This window comes from Mus pahari, chromosome 2 (assembly GCF_900095145.1).
Source record: "Mus pahari chromosome 2, PAHARI_EIJ_v1.1, whole genome shotgun sequence".
NCBI lineage: Eukaryota > Metazoa > Chordata > Mammalia > Rodentia > Muridae > Mus > Mus pahari.
The window spans coordinates 11,551,599-11,574,627 of record NC_034591.1 but is presented as its reverse complement, the minus strand read 5'-3'; the positions used below and the strand labels follow the sequence as shown (position 1 = coordinate 11,574,627).

The 23,029-nt window shown below is 36.4% G+C and overlaps 1 protein-coding gene across 3 annotated transcripts in view; it reads right to left on the bottom strand.

Moving 5' to 3' along the window:
- Hgf (hepatocyte growth factor) overlaps positions 1 to 23,029 on the bottom strand; it is a 65,046-nt gene that overhangs the window by 29,944 nt on the left and 12,073 nt on the right. For 2 of the 3 annotated variants that reach the window (XM_021190352.2, XM_029535509.1), the window contains 4 exons: positions 22,248 to 22,362; positions 16,823 to 16,965; positions 12,395 to 12,515; positions 10,888 to 11,006 (listed from right to left, as the gene is read on the bottom strand). In XM_021190352.2, the coding sequence (XP_021046011.1) occupies positions 10,888 to 11,006; positions 12,395 to 12,515; positions 16,823 to 16,965; positions 22,248 to 22,362 (498 nt within the window). The remainder of the gene's footprint in view (positions 1 to 10,887; positions 11,007 to 12,394; positions 12,516 to 16,822; positions 16,966 to 22,247; positions 22,363 to 23,029) is intronic. The other variant, XM_021190355.2, reaches the window with a different exon arrangement.

Genomic DNA, 23,029 nt, shown 5'->3' with positions numbered 1-23,029 from the left:
TCAAGGCCAACTTGCACTTTATAAAATCATTCCATTTTAAACAGACAATTAAGTAAGTAAACAAATATATTTAATTAATATTCTCTGTGAAAATCTTGCCAAATCTTTGCAGAGAAACTCTACTTTTTAATGGATGTTGAGGAACGGTGATTAGAGAGAAAGGGTGTCAAAGAGGACTTAGTAAGCTTTATACAATCAAGCAAACTCTTACGTTCACGATCCTTTCCCAAGTTACAATCCTTGACAAAAATAATGCAGATTTTCCATCAAAGTAGCAGCCTGACACCCTCCCCTTTGAGCATCTGCGTGTGTGCAGAGACCAGAGAAGTACAGCAGGGATTTTAGATAAAAGGAGCAGGTGCCCTTACATGGGTGCTAGGGGTACAGATTTGGGCCCTCACAATTGCAGAGAAATCAATCTTATTCACTGACCCTGATGAACCTCGCAAGCTGCATTCTCCTACCCCCCCCTCTTTATAATACTTAAGAATAAATTGCTTAACATGACAGAGGACAAATATCTGATTATGCCCTGGAGTTCATCCCACCTCATAGCTACATAAACATAGCTACTGAGGAGCAATGAAACCCAGGATTCACCTCATGATGGGCCCTAGAGACTTGAGTACAGTCTATAAAGCCACCCTCCCATCGACAGGACTTGTGCTCCTTGGACCACAAAAGGCAGGATCAGACCCACTGTAAATTTAAAGAGCTTCTTGTTTTAAAGTTGACATGGGAAAGTAGTAAAGACCTCCAAAGTACAAACCTCAAATTGCTTGCACGTTTGTTCCCCATGTGAAGCCAGTATTCATACTGAAACATTGCCCTGGATTTTGTCCAAGCCTTTTTTGGTACAAAATACACAGGAGACAAGGCAAGCATGAAAGGTCTTCAATTCTATAATATTATTTCTTAGAAGATGACTTGGAAAAGCCATCCAAGTGAAACACTTTTCCCCTGAGAAGAGTATTGATAGCATGATTTTTTTTTCCTGACTAAGAATATAATACAATTTTTATTTCTATGAATCTCTTCTCTGGCCTTGAACTTCCAATAAAACTCAGAGAAACAGTCAAAGTTCTTTAAGAGGAAAAGCAATTTGTCATAAATATTTTCCCACATCTGAATACACTGAAGTTTTAAAGATAATGGTACTCTTTTATAAAAGAGGCTTATATTGAGCTTTACCACAAGGAAAGCTTTTTGTATCTGTTATAGATGACTATTTTGTCATAAGAAAGTGCCAAGGACTCAGTAGTTTAAATAATGTAATTTATTCTCTCATGGTTCTAGAGACTGAGAAGTTCCAGACCAACATCCTGGTTCACTGGGTTCCCAATGAAGGTTCCTTTTGGCTTGCAGATAGTTGGCTTCTTGTCCTGACTTTACATTATAGAGAAACAGAGGGGAGAACTCTCTTCCTTCTGTTATAAGACCGTGATTGAACTAGCATTTGGCCCTTTCTTAGAACTCTACTTAATATTAAATCCTGTTTAAAATATTTATGCCAAATTGTAATCATGTGGGGATTTAAAGCTACAATATTTAAATGTAGGGATCATAAAATTCAGTCTATTATAATGCCACAAATAGATGCCTGAGAGACCTGGGCAGCACACATTTCTAAAATGATTGTGTTCAAATATAAATCATCTACATGTTTAAATAATAAGAAAAATGAAAGGAAAGAGGATAAGAAACATGAGATAAGAGAAGACCAGAACAAAATCTTTTAAGCCAATAAGCAGCAAAACCACAATAGCCCAGCAAACCTTGAAGCCTATGGGTGAGCTTAGGCTATGGCAAAAAAGAAAAAAAAAAAAAAAATGGGGAACAGTACATTAGGCCTTATTTATGTGTAAATCAAGAATCACAAAAGAAACAAATGAAAGTGAAAAACTCTAAGTACCTAAGAATCAACCTTCATTCTTCAACAACTTCATATTAAACTCTTGCAAGAGCCAAGTGCTCTGTCTAATGGGAGCCTCCAGATTTCAGTAAACAGGCAAAAGAATGAAAATAGCAATTAATTTTTTTAAAATATGTGAAATATTAAGACTAGTTAAGGACATAAAAAGAGAAACTTTGATTATGTAAATATATACTAAAGGATTTGAGAAAGTATTTAGCTGGGCATTGTGGTACATATCTTTAATTCCAGTACTCAGAAAATCTACATAGAGAGTATTAAGGCAAGCAGGGCAACATAGTAAAACAGTAACTCATAAATAAACATTTGACCAAGTTACATCAAAAATTTAGAAATGATAATGAAAATAATACTTTATGAAATAGACCTGTAATACCTTCAGTTGGGCATAAAAGAAGAATAATGTCTCAAGTTTAAGCCAACTGGAACTATCCAATTAGTTCTAGGCTAGCCTGAGCTACATAGTGTCATCTCATCTCAAGAAGAAAAATGTGGAGGAGGAGAAGGATAAAGAGGAAGGGGAGGAGCAGGGGTGGGAGGAGGAGAAGGAGAAGGAAGGGAGGAAGAGGAGGAGGAGGAGGAGGAAGAGGAGAAGGAGGAGGAGGAGAAAGAGAAGTGGGAGGAGGAAAAAATTAGTATTGGTGAAATGATGGCTAAGTTAAAATTTACACAAGGTATGACATTATATTAGAGAAGGAAGGAGAGAAAATGATTATGCAAGGTAGAAGGAACATTAGGGGAAAAGAAATTATCAGAAAAATTCAAAATACATGAGATATCAGAAAGAAAATGAAATAAAACAAAACGTTGGACTTGGAAGAGAAAGGAAGAACTCCTAGAGAGAAAGCTGGTAGATTATTAGGTCACTCAGGATATTAAAAATGTTGAAGAGGCTTCTGGTCTGCACTTTCAACTAAACCCATGGCAGATTGACTAGTCTGCTGCCCCCACAAGACCCCACAGCCTACCTGTCTCCTAGGAGATCTGCCACAACAGGGAAGATCCCTGTCCTATAATACCCATGCCAGCTGGGAACCTCACAGAGCCCAGCAAACCTGGGAGCTATCCTGCTGTGCCTGAGCTTCATCATCTTTCCTGTTTATACCTCCACCTAAACCTATGGCAGATCAGCAGCATGCCTGCCTGCCCCAACTCCACACCTTACCTATCTCCCAGGATGTAATCTATAACCAGAAACACATAGCCTGCCTGCTCCCAGACCTCAAAGCCAGCCGGTCTCTCAGGAGGTGGGCCCTAACCAGGGGGCACAAATACTCAGGGACACAGGAGCCCTGCTCTAACAAGGGACACAGGAGGCCTACTCTAACTAGAGACAGCAATGTCTGCCTCCCAGGTCACAAAGCTCTACCTGCCTGCAAGGAGGCCTGCTCCAGTGTGAGACACCCAGGCCAGTTAACACAAGAGATAACCAGATGGTAAATGGCAAGCACAAAAACATAAGCAACAAAATGTACTGTAATTTGGCATGGACAGAACCCAGTTCTCCTACCACATCAAGCCCTGGATACGCTAACATACCCAAAGAACAAGTTTTTGACCTAAAATCCCACCTCATGAAGATGATAGAGGCCTTTAAGGAGGGTATAAATAACTCCCTTAAAGAAATATAGGAAAACACAGGTAAACAGGCAGAATCCCTTAAAAGAAACAAATAAATAACTTAAAGAAATAAAGGAAAATATAATCTAACAGGTTAAGGAACTGAACAAAACAGTCCAAGACATGAAAATGGAAATCATGGTAAGGAAATCACAAATGGAGGCAACCCTGGAGATGGAAAACTTAGGAAAGAGATCAGGAGCTACAGATGCAAGGAGCCCCAACAGAATATAAGAGATGGAAGAGAGAATTCCAGGCATAGAAGATACCATAGAAGATACTGGCACATTGGTCAAAGAAAATACAATGAGTAAAAATTCACCAGTCCAAAACATCCAGGAAATTCAGGACACTGAAAAAGCCAAACCTAAGTAATAGAAGAGTATAAAAATTCCCAGTTCAAAGGGACAGGAAATATCTTCAACAAAACCATAGAAGAAAACTTCCCTAACCCAAAGAAAGAGATGGCCAGTCATATATGTACAAGAAACCTGCAGAACACCAAATAGATTGAAAAAAAAAAAACAACCAAAGAAAATCCTCAGGCAACATTATAAAACAAATATATAAAACAAAGAAAGAATATTAAAAGGAGTAAGGGGAAAATGACAAGTAACATATAAAGGCAGACTCATCGAAATTACACCAGATTTCTTATGAGAGACACTACAAGACAGAAGACCTTGGACTGATGTCATACAGACCCTAAGAGACCACAGACGCTAAACCTAGCTACAACACCCAACACAACTCTTGATCACCATAGATGAAGAAACCAAGATATTCCATGTCAAAACTAAATTTAAAAAATATTTTTCTACTAATTCTGGACTACAGAGGATACTAGAAACAAAAGTCCAACAAAAGGAGGTTAACTACACCCAAGAAAACACAAGAAATTAATCATCTCACAAAAAAATCCAAATGAAGAGAATCACACATACATAATACCACCTCCAACAACAAAAATAGCAGGAAATAAGAATCAATGGTCTTTAATATCTCTTAAAATTAATGGATTCAATTCCTCTAATGAAAAGATACAAGCTAACAGACTGTATATGCAAACAGGTTTCAACATTTTCATGCATTCAAGAAAGACACCTCAACAACAAAGATAGGACTACCTCAGAGTAAAAGGCTAGAAACATGATTTTCAAACAAATGGTCCCTAGAAACAAGATGGAGTCACCATTTTAATATTCAATAAAATAGACTTTCAATAAAAAGTAATCAAAAGAAATGAGGAGGAATTGTCCAAACTCATCAAAAGAAAAACCAGTCAGAATGAAATCTGAATTCTCAAGATCTATAATACAAAGGCAAGGGCAACCATGCTTGTAAAAGAAACTTTACTAAAGTTCAAAACATACATTGAAACTCACACAATAATAGTGGTGGACTTCAACATTCCACTCTTTCTAATAAACATGTCATTGAAACAGAAAGAAAACAGAGACACAGTGAAATTAACAGAAGTTGTGAACCAAATGGATTTAACAGATAACTACAGAATATTTTGCCCTAAAACAAAAGAATATGCCTTCTTTTCAGCACTCCAAGGAAGCTTCTTCAATATTGATCATATGATCAGACACAAAACAAGTTTCAATAGATACAAGAAGACTGAAATGATCCCATGCATCCTGTCATATCACCTCGGACTAAGGTAGGACTTCAATAACAACAAAAACAACAGACAGTCCACATATTCATGGAAATTGAACAACTCTCTACTCAATTATGACTTGATCAGGAAAAAAATAAAGCAAAGAATTAAGAATTTTCTAGAATTCAAAGAAAATGAAGGCAGAGCATTCCTGAACTTACGAGACACAATGAAAGCAGAAAAATTTATAGCACTAAGTGCCTTCATAAAGAAATTAGAGAGATCTTATACCAGCAACGTAAAAGCACACCTGAAAGCTCTAGAACAAAAGGAAGCAAACACACCCAAGAGGAGTTGACAGTAGGAAATAGCCAAACTCAGGGCTGAAATCAACTAATTAAAAACAAACAAAATGATTAACAAAAACCAACAAAACCAAGAGCTGATTTTTTTGAGAAAATCAACAAGATAGATAAACCCTTAGCCGAACTAACTAAAGGGCACAGAGATAGTATCCAAATCAACAAAATCAGAAATGAAAAGGTAAACATAACAACAGAAATTGAAGAAATTCAAAAAGTCATCAGATCTTACTACAAAAACCTATGTTCAACAAAACAGGAAAGTCTAGATGAAATGGATGATTTTCAAGACAGATACCACATACAAAAGTTAAATCAAGATCAGGTAAATTATCTAAACAGTCTATTAATCCCCAAAGAAATATAAGTAGTTATTAAAGCCTCCCAACCAAAAAAAAACAGGGCCAGATAGTTTTAGTGCAGAATTCTACCAGACCTTGAAAAAGAGCTAATACCAATATTCCTCAAACTATTCCACATAATAGAAACAAAAGAAACATTACCTAACTCATTCTATAAAGCCATATCTACTCTGATATCTAAACCACACAAAACCCAACAAAGAAAGAGAACTTCAGACCAATTTCACTTATGAATATTGATGAAAAAAATACTCAATAAAATTCTCAAAAAACAAATCCATGAACACATCAAAACCATCATTCACCACAATCAAGTAGTCTTCATCCCAAGGACACTTCAATATACAAAAATCTATCAACGTTATCCACTATAAAAACAAACTCAAAGACAAAATCACATGATCATCTCATTAGATGCCAAAATGCCTTTGCTAAAACACAACACCACTTCACAATAAAAGTCTTGAAGAGATCGTGGCACATACCTAACCACAAAAAAATAGTATACAGTAAACTAACAACCAACATCAAAAAAATGGAGAGAAGTTGAAGCAATCCCACTAATTCAGGAACAAGACAAGACTGCTCTCTCTCTCTCTCTCTCTCTCTCTCTCTCTCTCTCTCTCTCTCTCTGAGTTGTTCTTCTAGCAGTTGACTAAGGCAGATGCAAATACTTACAGCCAGCCATTGGACTGAGATCAGGAACCCCTATAGAAGAGTTAGGGGAAGGTTTGAAGGAGGTGAAGGGGATGGCATCCACATAGGAAGAACATCAGTATTAACCCGGACCCCTCAGTGCTCCCAGTGATGGCACTACCAGCAAAAGAGCATACATGGGCTGGTCTGTGGCCATCAGCATATAATTAGCAAAGCATGTCCTTGTCTGGCCTCAGTAGGAAAGCATGTGCCTCCTATTGTAGAGACGTGATGTTCCAGGGAAGACAGATGCTGCTGTTTAAGGGAGTGAGGGGGCAGCACCTTCTCAGAGGCAAAGGGTAGGAAAGATGGCATGGAGAGCTCTGAGAGGGGGGACTAAGAAGGGAGGCAGCTGGAGTGTAAAAAAGTAAAATCATTTAATAAAAAATGCGGGAGAGGAATTAAAGATGCTTGGCTTTGTCTTCAATTAATATCAAGGAACTTATTTACTCCCTCTCTCCTATCCTCCCTCCCCCTCTCCTTCTTCCCTGCCTCCTTGCCCACCTCTGTGCGTATATTAGAGTTCAGCTTAATGATCAGAAATAATGTCACCAGAATTTTGAAAGCGTCATTGGCTTTGTAGTAGGAAGAAGAAAATGGGAGAGGACGACAGTGAACAGAGTGATGACTCCACTCAGAAAACCATTTGTCCAAACACAGATGATGAGCGACAGTACTTTATGGCATAAAGAGGAGGGTGATGAATCAAAACGGCCAATGGAGAAATTCACAGACAACTAGGCAGACAGCTCTCGGTGAGGCATCAAACAGGAAATGTGGAAGAGAATTCCAGGGCTGGGATTATTCTAGGGTTTTAGATTCTGAACTAGATAAATGATTGTAGCAAGCAAACAAATAAGTATTTAAATCATAGTACAGGCCCTCCTGCAAGATCAATGAAGAAACTCAGAGGGACATCTTAAGAGTAGAAGTCACCACATAGCTAAGTTACCTGCGGTGAGAGATTGAGATCAATGGTGACAGGCAATAGATATATTCTAATATCCATGCACTCTAAGGAAACAAATCAACATTCCGTGATCTAACACAAGAAAAGAGTGCTTTCAGGTATACCTGACATTCCTCAGGTACCTACAGAACCAAAACAATCTTCCCAATTGTACCCTAAGATCATTTGTGCCCAAAATGCACAGCTGCCTCTTTTTAAGATGACACTAAGAAATTTGATAAAAAACAAAACAAAACCCCCCAAAAACAAAGAATTTTTAGTTTACAAAGACATACCACAGATTTCTCTATTTCTGAAAATTACAAATTTTCTTATTAAAATTAACCACATTACTATCCAATGTTTTCACCATTTCTAATGAATTCCCATGCTTTTAATTTCCAATATAGAAGGCATTGGCTTAGATAATCCACAGAGATACACTGAGAATCCCAATGGCAGAGTAGAAACAGCTTTCCTTCCAAGAAGTTTGTAAATTGACTTAAACAATCAGTGAAGCTTTTTAAGGGATGCTAGTCATAAGGGAGTTTCACAAGCACCAACAGACTAATGCAGCTAATACAATTAATCTCAACTAATATTATTTATGACTAATATCAGAACAAACATTTAAAATATAAACTTGCCCCAGAGAAAAGCATACGTAACCTGATAGTCCATCCAGGCACTGCCCAGGATTTGCAATCTTATCTGTCTGTAATATCTTAAATTTTCACACGTGTGTGACTCTCAAAACTTATACAGCTGCAATGTTTGTGGACTGCTGGCATTTTGGGAGATATCCCTTTGTGAAGAATATGTTGGGAAAGAAGGTAAAGAAGCCGTCTGTGGAGCACCTAGGCACAAGTTTACAGAGGGAGGGCAACATCCATCCTTCACTCCCAGGGACACGCTAACTATAGAACAATGCTTAAAAGAAGTGACAGGCACTAATTTGGAGTTCATTCATCAGAAAAGGAAATATCATTCAAATAATGATCCTGAAAGTCACAAATTTCTCTATCAAGACAGTGTCAACTATGCTTTGGCAGCTCATACTAAAGCTCCGAGATTTCAGTGTCTTCATAGAATTTTGTTCATCTCGGGCTCATTTTTATCCTTTGCTACAATGAAGTGTGTGACCCACAGTAGGTTCTCAGTAAATCCAAACCCACAGAAACGGGCTAGAGCTTTGTGTTCTCTGTCTGTTGGCTGACACTCCCTCACAGCCAATGTCACTAATGGTGTTCTCCAATACCAAACAGAAGAGTGGATGTAGATTTATCCCCTCGAACGTAGCCCCTCCTCATCCTTCACCTGAGACGAATAGCTTTCACATGAGCATCTGCACAATACCCTGGGGAAACTATGCTGTATCATCTTGCCATTTCTAGATCCCCACAAAGTGGCATATCTACTTTACGTTATATGTCTTTAATACTGCTCACATCCTTCCTCACTTTGTCATCTCACAGCCTGTTCCATTACTTCATACTCTATTCCTTCGTAGCCTGTAAGTCATGTACTTTTTGTGGGAGTGTCTTTTCTTTCTCACTTTATTACATTGCTCTGATATAACTTTATATTGAAATCGAATTGTTAAATTTCCTGTGATTATAGGATGCACACAAGTGCATATGTATGCATTATGTGCCTATATTATACCTAGAGACATACAATTATTAACAACCCATATTGATAAGTGTCACAAGTATGTTTAATGTATTCTCAAATATATTTTATCAGTGTTTCTAGTATTTATAAACTTCAAGGCAATGCATTATAGTAAAATTCAGGTTGTATTAGATTAGTGCTTGTGTTCCAAAAAGTAGGAAAGAAAAATAATGACACTAACATTCTTTATTTCTTACTCCAAAATCCTTTTTAAAATACCCTTACGATTTGAATTAGAACCACAGAAGACAGCGGCACTCAGGTTTCCCAGGATACCTGTAGCAGTCATAAGGTGAATGTGTATGTATATGAGTGTACATGTCAAAGTGTATTTATGCGGGGTGAGTGTGCAATCACGGGTTGGTTTTCTGGGCACTCGTGTGTATGTTTACTAGTCCATGTTCTAGGAAAAGATTTCAATAATGCCTAGATCACAAACAATAAAGGAGAAACAATTGGTGCATTGTATCTATCTGATCTGAAAAGATGGAAGGTTGAGTATAATTAAGTAAGTCAATGGGTGGAACTAATCCCGTCTCGAAAGAGCAATATTGTCATAAGAGCCATCTTAGATTTTTTTTTTAAAGGACAAAACAGATGATTCAATCTCCCTGGAACACTGTGTATCAGCTGAGAGGTTTCCAGATTCTGTGATCACTTCACATATGCCATGTCCTTTCTCATTGCCTTTCTGATTTGCCTAGGGGCTATATTTCATTAGTGTGTCTAAAAATTACACTGACAGTTCAGCACTCTGAATAATGTTGTTAAGCCTTATTTAGAAGACATGACTTAACAAGCTGCTACAGGGAAACATCCAAATATCTACCCATGAACCTCATAATTTTGTGTTATGCTGGGTGCAGGTACATGACTTTAGATAAATCATTTCCTTATATATCTCTATAGCAATACATAACTTTAAACTGTCAAGCCAGTTTACAAGATTACATCTTCCTAAATGTATGCAATTCTACTGATCTTAAAGCTGAAAAATGTAAAAGCATATCTCTATTTAATTATTATTACATAGTAAAACATCAAAGAAGAGATAAAACATTGGATATAAGAGAGGACCACACTCACAAATTTAAAGGGATATCACAAGTAAGAAGATGAGATATTTAGCTTGTGTTAGGAACATTTAGCTAAGGACCAGCATCCAGAAGCAGAGCTCAGGAAAACAAAATGTAGGCCATATTCAATACTAGCTAGAGGGAAGTCACCACACTCTAGAGGCTAAGGACTCCCGTGAGAAGCTTCAGTGAGGCATAGTTTGCCCCGTGGCAGGATCTGCCTTTGTCCAAAAGAGGTTTGCTATCAGCTCCAACTCAGAGACAACTGGGGGAGAAAGCATCCAGGAGAAGTTTGGAAACTCTGAAGTGGTTACAGACATAAGAACTTTGTACTGGTTTACGTATTCCCTGGTCATTTTTCTCTCCCTTTGAACTTTTGTTTTTTTTAATTTCTTGTCATTAAACTGCAAGCATATTATCACTGTACACATATAGATGTGTTTACGTGTGTACACTTGTGAATGCATTCCTTCCAAAACAACTGCTATATGTGCATACCTAAGATAGATACCAAATAAAATAGTTGTTAACCTATCTCCCTAATGAAGACTGCTTAGACCCGGACTGTTAGAGGAAGAGGAAGCAATAAATTTGACTCTAACTTACCGCACGTTTTAATTGCACAATACTCCCAAGGGGTGTCAGGGTCAAGGGTGTAACACCATGGCCTCGGCTTGCCATCAGGATTGCGGCAATAATTATCATCAAAGCCCTTGTCGGGATATCTGCAAACCACACCAAGAAAAGTGTCACGTAAATCTGCCCGGAAACATCACACGACCCTCAAGTCACAGAGTAGTTTTCCACGTAGCTTGGATGCTAGAGTTAGAAAAAGAACAAGGTTCCATCCTTTACCATCTTAGAGTCTGCCAGCCCCTAACTGTCCAATTTAACTTACACATTCCATAGATGACACAGTAGGGTCCTCTTTGTTCCTAAGTTAGGTCCATGTTAGACTTGCCTACCAGTTAGGATCGCAACTGCATCTCTTTTTCACAGAGTCCAATTAAAGACAAATTCCATAAACATGACCTTGTGTAGAATGCTCATTAAAAAAACAGGTTCTTTTCTAGGGCAGGCTTAAACTTCAAACTGAATAGCTCTGCTCCTAATGACAGCTCAGTGTTGGAAATGGAGCCTCGCTAGGTCATGCCCTCACCTCCACCAGAGCAGAGACAAACTCCATCACACCACTTTCTCCACATCTCACCTCCCATTAAATTAGCAGCGTCCTGAACTCGTGATTGGAATTTAATTGCTACCATATCCTTTCTGTTCTTACTTAAAAGGAGTGACATGAATTCTTGAAAAAGAGTTTAAGTTCTATTTACAAAGAAAAGAAATAAACAAACAAAAACAGAAAATATTTAAACAAACAAACAATTTATACCAATTTCCAAAGGAAGATGGAAATAGACTACTCTAATTATTTTCATCTTAATTTTTTATTATAGAATTAATTCCATTTTGTTTCTTCTTCTAATTCAAAATTTTCATATGAAATAAAGGTTTCTGTTAACAATTTTAAAATACATGAAGTTAAAGCAGCCAGCAAATTGTTTTGTATTATTGTTCTTTTTGTGGACATGAACTAGGTTAAGGTATTAGACATGGTACCTAAGTATTTGGAAGATGCTAGATGGGACTTAGTTGTTTTTAATAATATACTCTCTGCTGAAAGGCTTGACTGACCATTATAGCCATTACGTTATTAGCCACATTAGACTGTTTGTTTTGTTTTGTTTTGTTTTGTTTTGTTTTGTTTTTGTCTGTTTATTGCTATGGGAAACAAGTAGTTTCTGCTACTGCTTCTGATCTGCACCTCACTATCAGTTTTGCTCAAAAGCTTCTTGACTTTAGCAACTCAATTAAAAGTGAAGCTGCAGTGCTCAAATACCTGCTCATAAATCCTATCACCCCAAGACTATTGTCTGCAAACTCAAAGCCCCCAGCAGTTGTGGCAGAAGCCAGAATATTAAGACTAATTCCACATTATCTGTCTGTGTGCCATAAGGAAAGCACAGGAGGAGATTTTCCATGGTGGTTTGTTACCAAATGAACAGCAGTTTGTAAAGAAAGAGATCTATGGGAGCAAGATCTGGTGAGATCTTACCTTTCTGGCAAGAACTTGTGCCGGTGTGGTGTCTGCTGGTCCCAGCGCTGACAAGCCTTGCCTGATTCTGTGTGATCCATGGGACCTCTGTAGCTTTCACCATTGCAGGTCATGCATTCAACTAATAAAATTAAAGTATGCTATGTTAATTGTTTCTGGTAGTAAAAGCAAGATCACTGCTCTGTTTAAAGGACAATAAATTAGTTCATTATTTTAAAAATCATACAGCTGTACATACCATTCTAATTTTAAGTTGGGATCTTATGCCCATAAATAGCAGTATAAAGTAATACCTATGGAATATATCATGTAATTTAAATATGTTTAAGTTAGTGCCATACAGATTTAGCATAAGGACAGAATGCTACATGATTTCCGATAACTGTTTAAAATACATCAAAATTGGACATATAGGATAGACAATTACAGAATGTTCCCTTATGAACTACTGTGCAAGATCTCAATGTCTATATCATGACTAGAGTAGTACTTTTCTGTCAACTTGCCATGTGAACACATACAAGATCTTATGACTTCAACTGAGTATATATTACATTACAACAGTCCATTAAGAATTGATATACTTAAGGGACCAGACAAATGGTCTGCTACAACTTCAACTTATATACATAATAACATCTCCATTCTGTTAGTAAACGTTCATGCTGAATAGGTGGGCAAGCTAACATTCTTACCTACCTTAGGACAGAAGATGACCTGCTACTGAACTCCGCGCACCCACTCTTTTAAAAATGTATAAGCTGATCTAATTATGCAGGATCATACTGATGATTCTGTGGGTTAATTAACTGTTCACCTCTGGCTGGTCTCAAGTCACACTGAGAACAGAGTCACATCAACTAGCTGCAAATGAGATTTCTCAAACAGAAGGTTGATTTGTAGCACAGCAAGCATCCTGTGGAATAAATCACTGCTTGGCTCGCCTATGAATCCGGCCAACTTCCCCACACACATCATTTGTATCTTGTGAGCACTGATCATCTAACTTTCTCTGAAGTGAGGAAAGATATTAATGTTATAATTAATTAATCGACTGAATTCTTGCCTAATAAATATTGGGAATGTTTTGGTATGTGACTTGAGAATGATGTTAACTTTTGAAATGTTTACTTTTATAATGTCACAGGACATTAACTATTCACTGTCTGGAATATATGATCCCTACATTGGATTGGTTCATCTACTCTCTTCTCATATAGGATAATTTGTGAAGTAAGACAAGGGACCAGTTCAGTTCCTTTCATGCGATATGAAGATTGCCCAGGATACAATCAAGAGGCATCTGAACTCTAAATGAGGGTGTTGTGAGGGCTGAAGAAGGATGTTCAGGCTAACCATGGCTGTTTCCACACTGAAAGGCTCCATATGGGCTATGCCTCACCACAGTGCAGCTTTCCAATATGAATGGAACAAACTCATTTAGTGATCCCCATTTATTTAAGGGGAAGTGAGGTTTGATATTTCAATGAAAATGGTGCAGCATTCGTTATCGTCGTTTGCTCCTTTGTATTTAGTAAAAAAAAAAAAAAAAAAAAAAGTTTAGTTTCACATAATACATAAGCCTCCCAAATGTCCAAATTCTGTTGTAATGTACTACTCATAACTGGTTTCTGCAGTTTGTAATCATATATCTGCTAATAAAATTGAATACAATTATTTTCTGGGAAGCATTTCTGTGGGAATTATTATAAAATATTTTCAGACTTAGATTTTTAATAGCATTAGGAAAAAATTACTACATAGATGAAATTAATGACCATATAACATGACTACTTTCCAGCATGAATGTGGTAGATCCATGTGCCTCCATATTTAATGTGCATAAAAGTCACCTTTAAAGGTCAAATCCTTGTTAAACAGGTTTGGGCTAGGTTATCAGCGATACGGTCCCAGAAGCTACTGATGCTATTGGCACAGGGCAGCACTTTGTGATCTATTCTAAACTTCTAAGCATATGAAGTAATAGTTTTTAGGAAAGTAGATTTTCTTAGGCTTTAAAATCTAGGTAAAAATTGTTAAAGTACACAGGAACAATTTGAAAGAAAACGGTGTTATGGTTTAGAAGGCAAGCCCATTGTTGGTGGTGAAGAAAATGAACAATCTTTCTGAGAGGCCTGAGAAGTCCCTCTTTTAAAGAATACAAAACAAAATTTTATCATGGGATTTTACTTAATTTCAAATAAGTAAGGCTATTTGATAATTACTAACTCATTCATGATGAGGTAATCTTTTAACTTGCTGCATCATAATTAATAAATTTAACTGAATAACAGAGACAGCCAACTCATCATATTGTCCAAGCAATGGATTTTGAGTTCTATCTCCTAATTCTATTCACATCATATGTATATTGTTTTTATGCTTTGTAATATCCCTTTTATCAATAGCTCTATTGTTCCTGGGTGAATTGAGAATGCTGCTTATTTTGAATTCTCTTCATTAAAATACATACAAAGCCTGGCTCATTTTAGTTCAAATTTAAAACCCCACTGTTCAACTCATGATGCCTGGAATGTGATTAGCCCATGGGGCAGATGTCTATTCACTTCTCCTAAAGGTTTATTCTCCTGTTGACATAACTCTGTGCTTATCCGCAACCCTTAGTGACAGGGTGACCAATAGTATCACATGGCTTTCACACTAATGAACAATGTTTTCCTCTACAAGGTGTATCATGACCTCAAATTATTAAGGATTTTAAGGAAATACATTCTATTAACGATAACTAAAAATGGGAGTGTTTTAAAACACTTCTTCCCTAGAACTTTTTTTTTTAAACATTACCTCTGAGAATAAATGTCAATGTATTTCATAAAAAAAGGAGGAGCGTTGAAAATCACAACCTATTAAGAACTGTGAAGGTAATGCAGAAGTTGGGCTGTCTAGTTTTTAAAAGCTGCCTGCCTTCAGACATACTTTCTCACACCAAACAAAGCCAATAAATAAACTTTCGAAAGATTCCCAGTCTCTGAAAATCATGATTGTAGAGATTTCCCTAAAAGTAGGGGCTTATTTTCTTCATGTGTAATTTTGAGACCAATACGAATTACAGACTTATTCATACAAAACAGACTTATTCATAATGTTATCACAAATAAGTTTATTATTTTTAAGAGAAAAGAAAACAATGAGGGTGTTGGAGGGAACAGAATATGACAAGGAATGGAGAGTAAGACTTTACAGAGCCGAGCTGTCTGCAGCCCATGAGGGCAGGGATCTAACTTAACCAATGACAAACATATTCAGCTTCTCCATCATTAGCTAACAATGCCATTACTTGTTAAGGGATAAATAGAAACATGATACGAAATGGATATTCATAGCGGATATAGAGAATACTTGGTTAATAAACAGGTATGATATCCTACTGTAAAAAATGGACAGAGTTCCAGGAGTCTCTTCCCTTCCCCGAGTACTTCAACACCCTAATGAATCTGAAAATAATTTAATCTGTGTTTCATTTGAATTTGTGAGATCATAGGAGTTTCCACAGAACTGAAAAACCCAGCTTTTCCACAGCCAAATAACTGAGAAAAATAAAACGGTATACAATGCCAAAATGATCACTCTACCAGCTTGCTGGTCTTTCAGTTTTCTAATGCAAAAGCAAATATAAAACTCTTTCACACTGAAAACAATGTGCAAGAGGTGAGAACGTGGCTCAGGTGCCAGCTTTCAAGGCACTTTGGGATCCAAGCCTTAATCTCCTTAGATACCGTTTTGAATTGCACTGTACTCCAATCACGTCTCACCCTTGGTTGCAATGACATTTCACCAAAATCACACGGAAATGCTGAGTTCAATGAACCCTGACATATTGTCTCTTGAATCTATACAACCTGGGCTGTGACATATCAGAGCTGTTTTAATCCCATTTCTTCAGAAGCAGATGCTGTATGAATAGCACCAAAATGACTAATAAAGGTCTTATTTTATCTAGGTCAGTGGTTCCTCATGTTGTGGTGATCATTGACCATAAAATTATTAAAGCTTATAACTGTAATTTTCTACAGTTATGAATTGTGATGTAAATATATGATATGCAAGATATCTTATATGTGACCCCAAAAGATTGACCTAGACTCCAGGTCCTCCCTGGTGGTCTACGGGGGCAGAATGAGAGGTAGGCTTGCTTAAGTGAACAGGTACAGGCCCATAATTCTTTTCCCAGAAACATGACCCCAGCTGCAAGTGAAATTCACATTGGTAACTGGCTCTATAATCTTACATGAATCTGCCGACCACAGATTTGTGACACATTGTGCGGGAACACTCCCATAACTAGCCATACTTGCACTTGAATGAACAACATAGTCATTGTAACTGATTCACAGTTGTTAGCCTTTAATACGCGTTACAGTTCTACACGTCGGGGTAGCACCCCATGTGATATTCAGGTTCATTTACCTTCTGAACACTGAGGAATGTCACAGACTTCGTAGCGTACCTCTGGATTGCTTGTGAAACACCAAGGTCCCCCTTCTTCCCCTCGAGGATTCCGACAGTAGTTTTCCTGTAGGTCTTTACCGCGATAGCTCGAAGGTAAAAAGCTAGTTTTAAAATGATAATCATCACAGTTTAAGAGCATGCAACATTAGTGTTGACCTATTAATTATACTAGCTGCTTTTCCCCAAAAGTAGAAAAACTCTTCTATTTCATGTAGTTGTAGTTCGATTATCCAATATTCTTAAAATACTTGAATTTTATTCTAATTTACCCAGCCCTTAATTTAAGCCCTCCAAAGCATTAGCTCAATGATTACTTCTGTATCCCAAGTCAAATTAATCGTTACTAGTCTCTGAATTTCCTCAATCCCAAATATCCTGAAATACAATTGTGTTTTATAAAGAACTAGTTCAACAATCCAATCGCAATCAGCACAGGCACAGGCAAGGCTGCCTAGGAAACCCCGCCATCTCTGCAGTTGGCTCACCGCATCTCATCCTTACACTGCTGATCCAGGGTCACATTAATGCTTGTATACTCTGTTCTTCATGAGGATCTCTCTCTCTCTTTCTCTTTCTCTCTCTCTCTCTCTCTCTCTCTCTCTCTCTCTCTCTCTCTGTGCGTGTGTGTGTGTGTGTGTCTTTCTCCTCACACACACACATATATATTCACAACTGAGAAAAAGATTGATGATATAGAATGAAGAACCACCACTCTCAGATCNCTTGTATACTCTGTTCTTCATGAGGATCTCTCTCTCTCTTTCTCTTTCTCTCTCTCTCTCTCTCTCTCTCTCTCTCTCTCTCTGTGCGTGTGCGTGTGTGTGTGTCTTTCTCCTCACACACACACATATATATTCACAACTGAGAAAAAGATTGATGATATAGAATGAAGAACCACCACTCTCAGATCTTTCCCATTATGAATTGTGAGACCACAGCTCATAATTTAACTGCCCCCAAAGCATTAGCTCACTAGGAAAACCCTGAGCTTGTAACAACTTAGAATTTATATGGTTATTTTCAGAAGGACTAGGAGATGATGAGTAGGTGTCACTTGACAAATGTCAACCATATTAACTATAATTAAGCACGCCCTACCCATTGCCATTGTTGTAACAAGGAAAGAAATGGTTTGTTTTCTTCAAAAATTTTTGATAATGATGGCTGAGATCAAGATTTGGTGTTCTCAGTTGTAGCCCACAAGTGTGTCACTGGGTGTATTGAGATCAACTTAATAAATACACCTAAAATATCTGAAAATCTAATATAACTCTGTAACACAGAAGTATCCTACAGCAAGAGAAAAGGTGAAAGAAAGCCTTTTATTTTTTGTGATGTTTGCAATATTGGATACTATATTTCTCTGCTACAAAAACATCAGGGAAGAGCATTCCTTAATAGGCAATACAAGTAAAAATTTTGAACCCAATCATATATTAAGTAGTTAATTGGGCTTTTGCTAAAAGCTGTTTCTACTTTTATTAGCCTCAGAATTCTACATGAATACAAAGATTAAAGATCTCTCAGTAAAGATGATTCAAATGTGTTTTCTTTCCTGTGGCATTCTGTTTAGGAAATGGATATACTAATTATCCTGAGCTGGTCCTATGCATGAATCAAAATATCGCACCCTACACTTAAAGTTATTATATATTAATCAAAAAGGAAAATAAGAAGAAAATCTTTTTAAAAAATAGAGTTGTTAAAGCACAAAATGAATACGGTAATCATATTCCAAGCAACATTTTGCAAGGGTAAGCTATTGTCGGAGCACTAAGGAAATTTCTGACTTTCTCAACACATAAATCAGTGATCAAAATTAAATAGCCAATTCCACAATATTACTAAACATGTGCAAGGAACCATACTAGCATTGTAAGTATTAAGCAATTGCAAAGTATATCTCAATAAATTTTTTATACCCTTGCTTCATCAACATTTTAAATAGAAGACATAGAAATAAAGCAGTAGGTCATGTGACTGACAGAAGCTATAATGTAATTAAGGATGATAATTTTGAAAGGTGTAACAAGAATCAATTTTTAAAAGATAAGCCATTTTTCTTCACCATAGCACATCATTCTACATTTTTGTGTATATATCTTGTGTTTGTATTATTGCCTGAAATATATTTTACCTCATTTTTTGGCACTTTTCCAAATGTTATAATAAATTTGTAACAGGATACTTCTCTAGCAGAAATTAATCTGTCATTTGCTTTGTATATTTGATGAAGTGACTCATCAATCAAACTTATTTAAGGAAATTCTATTGTAACTATCTATTCAGAGAAAGTAGTAGTGATATTAGTTATTAATAATCACTGTATCATATGTACACATCACCTGGCTGGTGTAAGAATGAAGTTCCCGAGACAACTATTTATTAACAATATTTTATTTAAGACACTATTGATTTCAGAGACTGAGGCCACATGCACTGGGCGTACACAATTTGCACTAGGATCTCCCCATATGTATTTCTAATTTAGTGTTTTATGGGATTCCCAAATGTGCAAATAAGTAGGTCCCTGATTTGTGTGCCTTCTGTTGGGCTCTGAACCTTCTGTTTGTTTTCCCTGTCCAACTCCGATGTGATAATTTTTTTAATCTTATTATATTTTATTTTGTTATTTTTTATTATTATCTCATAGAAGCCTGTTTGTTTTCCAATGCGAGACAGATAGCATGTGGAACTGGATGGAAGGGGAGGAGAAGAGGAACTGAGAGGAAGGGGAAAGCATAATCCGAATATAATGTGTGAGAATAAACATATCTTTTCAATAAAAGGAAAAAAACTTTCAAATCATAAAATAAAATTGTCCAGTAAAATAAAAATATAATAAAATAGTGACTACGATCATGTTTAATATATCCTTATTCGCCATCTAGAGTTTTAAAGGACTATTGTTCCAGAGAGAGTGAGAGGTGGAGGTGGGATTTACATGTGAGGCTTAGAGTAGAAAAAAAAATTAAATATGTTGTGGAAAAAGCAATGCCATAGTCTTTTTGTTCCTTTGTTTTGTTTTGTTTTTAAGAAAAATATAGGTAGGAAGAATCAGAGAATGAAAACAGAAATTTAAACTAAAGATAACCAAAAGAAAAATAAATAAATTCTTACTGGAGGTGAAATCAGAAAATAAAGAGAAGAGATATGATTGCTTTTCTAATTCGCATCAAATCCCTCCTTAGGAAAAGGAAGCTCAAGAGCTTCTCATTTCATTATTTGGTGTCTCTTATCCTTTCCCTCAAACCAGCTGCCTTTCCTTTATATGGAAGGTGTTCAGTCTGATTATTCTCAATATCCCATGCTTGGCCAGGGTAAGAAGCCTCGCTCACTCTTCTACTTAGGTGCTCATTAGACAAATGTTTTGAGAATGTGTTACACAAAGGGTTTGTGCAAGGCTGTGGGGCCTGTACTGAGCTGTTATTCACACAGATGCTATTTTTATCTCTGTCCTTGCTGTTAGCAAAGTTTAAGAGAGATAAGTGGAAAAAAAATATTTAAAACTGGGTTATATCCAAATATATTCTAAACCATAAACTAGATCTTCTGGGTGTTCCCCCCTCCTTTTTTCTCTCTTTTAATATAAACTGTATTCATAGGAAACTTGATCTATTCTATCATCTGCTTCACTAATGAATGCTAGGAGGCCAGTGAAGGGTATAGATGCAGATATCAGGTCACCTGATTTTTCTGTTAAGCTTTATACTAATTTCAACATCTATCATCATCTTTCCATTAAGCCATTTATAAAATATTTCTATTTAGACAGTCAACAATAAATCACTCTGCTTGACAAAAACATGTTTCTTTTTCCATTACCCATAAAATTAATCTTTAGTTAGCACCTAATTTAAAAGAGTTAAGCTGTTATGAAGCTATTCTAATATAACTACTAATTGATGAAAATTAAATATTGCTCTCATTAAATAAAAAAGTATTTGAATAACATACAAGATACCCTTCTCTGTATACTTCTAAATTACAAGAAAATGTTCCTTGGCAAAATACCTGATTAGATAGGAAAGCTAGTTCCCAGAGAGATTTATTTCACATTTACTAATAATCTGGTAGAGAATTTGGATTGACATAAAACCTCTTCTAGGGAGTCCAGCACAGTCTCCTGCTCTAAGGGAGGATTCATTTTGGTGGTATTCCTTTGTTTATGAAAATTTAGGTCTACCTATGAAACCAGTGGCTTTTCTTGAGTATACACACCCCTAAGGAAGAACAAAACTAGTTGTATTATTTGCTTTCTAAGCTAAATGTAACTCCATGTTTCATAGGTATTCCTTTATAACTGTTGTAACAACTTGGAAATATGTTGTTGCCTATTATTGAAATACTACAGAACTCACCAACTTGGACAGTCACTAGCTAGGGTCTATAAAGTAAAGGCCAGAGGTTTCATTACAGCATAGAAGAACTTAACTTTTACTTTATACATGAGTCTGTTGGTTAATTAATATCTGCTTGCTAAAACAAAATCAATCATTTTGTAAATATATGCTTTTCAAAAGTAGAAAGGAATGAATATCTTTTTCTATTACAGACAATCACATCATGTCTATTATGGATAGAGGCACAGTCTCATGAAGGAAGGATGCTACACACATTGGATGTATGAAACTCACCAGACTTGTACTCAGTTAATGCCCGTCACTGAGTTAATTACCATCACTGTATGACCCAGAACTAAGAACATAAAACTATCCACTGTGCTATTTGTTTAAGTAATGCATGAAATAGTCCAGTTAACTGTCTATTCCATCCTTGAACATGATAAACTAAACCTTCTAATCAAGTTTCTCACCAGGTAAAGTTGTTTTAAAGTATTTGAGTTCTTACTAAAATTATTAGGAAAGTAGATCTGGAGACTATGGACACATTTAGTTCTCTAGTGCTTATAAAATATTTATTATTTTCTCCATGATGTTTAAAATATCATAAGTCTATAGATAGTGTCTTTTTCGATCTTCAAGTACTCTATTTTTCTAGTGTCCAAGAAAAAATTATTTCTCAAAACTTGGAAGATTTGCATTGGGCCATTTTAACACACAGCCAAGGCTGAGATCTACCAAGGTTTAAAAATACCCCTTGTGAGACCACAGGTCTATCACTCCCCTATGACATCATAGGACCCTCTCGAAGGCAAAAGAATGTCCAATAACATTTACAAATTGAGACATTGAGGTTAAAAAATGTTAGACCAGATATATATATAATGATTTTTACAAATCTGCTTGTACTAATCAATCCTGGATTCATGCAAGTTTTGGCCTTAGCAGTATTGACTATCCTAGGGAACAAGTGTGTGCCTGGTCACATGCAGACAGGTAACGTTGCCTGACACACCCTCTTTTCTTCATGCTGTTCTTACCTGTGTTCATGGGGGATCATGGAATTCCAAGGCTGGCATTTGATGCCACTCTTAGTGATGGATACTGTCCCTTTATAGCTGCCTCCTTTACCAATGATGCAGTTTCTAATATAGTCTATTGAATAACAGAGAAAAATGTTAGAACTATGTGAAACACATGCTGTTCTTACTGAAGAAGAAAAATAAGAATCCACTTAAGCCTGTAAGTCATTAACTCATGTAAACGGTTTCCAATAACACTGAAAGTTCTGGCTTAAAGCTTCTCCTAGTATTTTTAACATAACACATTTCAGAATAATACAAAACAAACACATCAAATAGACATAAATTCTTATTTTGAATACATGATATAATCTAACTTCAGTTTATTCTTCATCCTTAACTTGGATTAAGCTATGGATTGATCTGGGTAAGCCATGGTGACTTGATTGAATAAATAAACCCAAGAAAATATTAAAAACAAAATGTAAGTAACTTTCAAAATCTATTTTAAACTCTGAAATAAAAAAAAAATAAGACTGATTTGTCTTATCTAGCTCAATAAAATTGTGTGGGTTTGTTTTCTTTTGTTCTTTCATTCTCTGTGTGTGTCTCTCTGTCTCCCTCTCTTTTTCTCAATATATCTCTGTCTCTCTGTCTCTGTCTCTCTGTGTTTCTCTCTGTGTCTCTCTGTCTGTCTCGGTCTCTCTGTCTCTCTGTCTCTCTCTGTCTCTCATTCTCTTTCTGTGTGTGTATGTATAATATAACTACATTGGACTATTATTCCCCATATTTTTACTAAC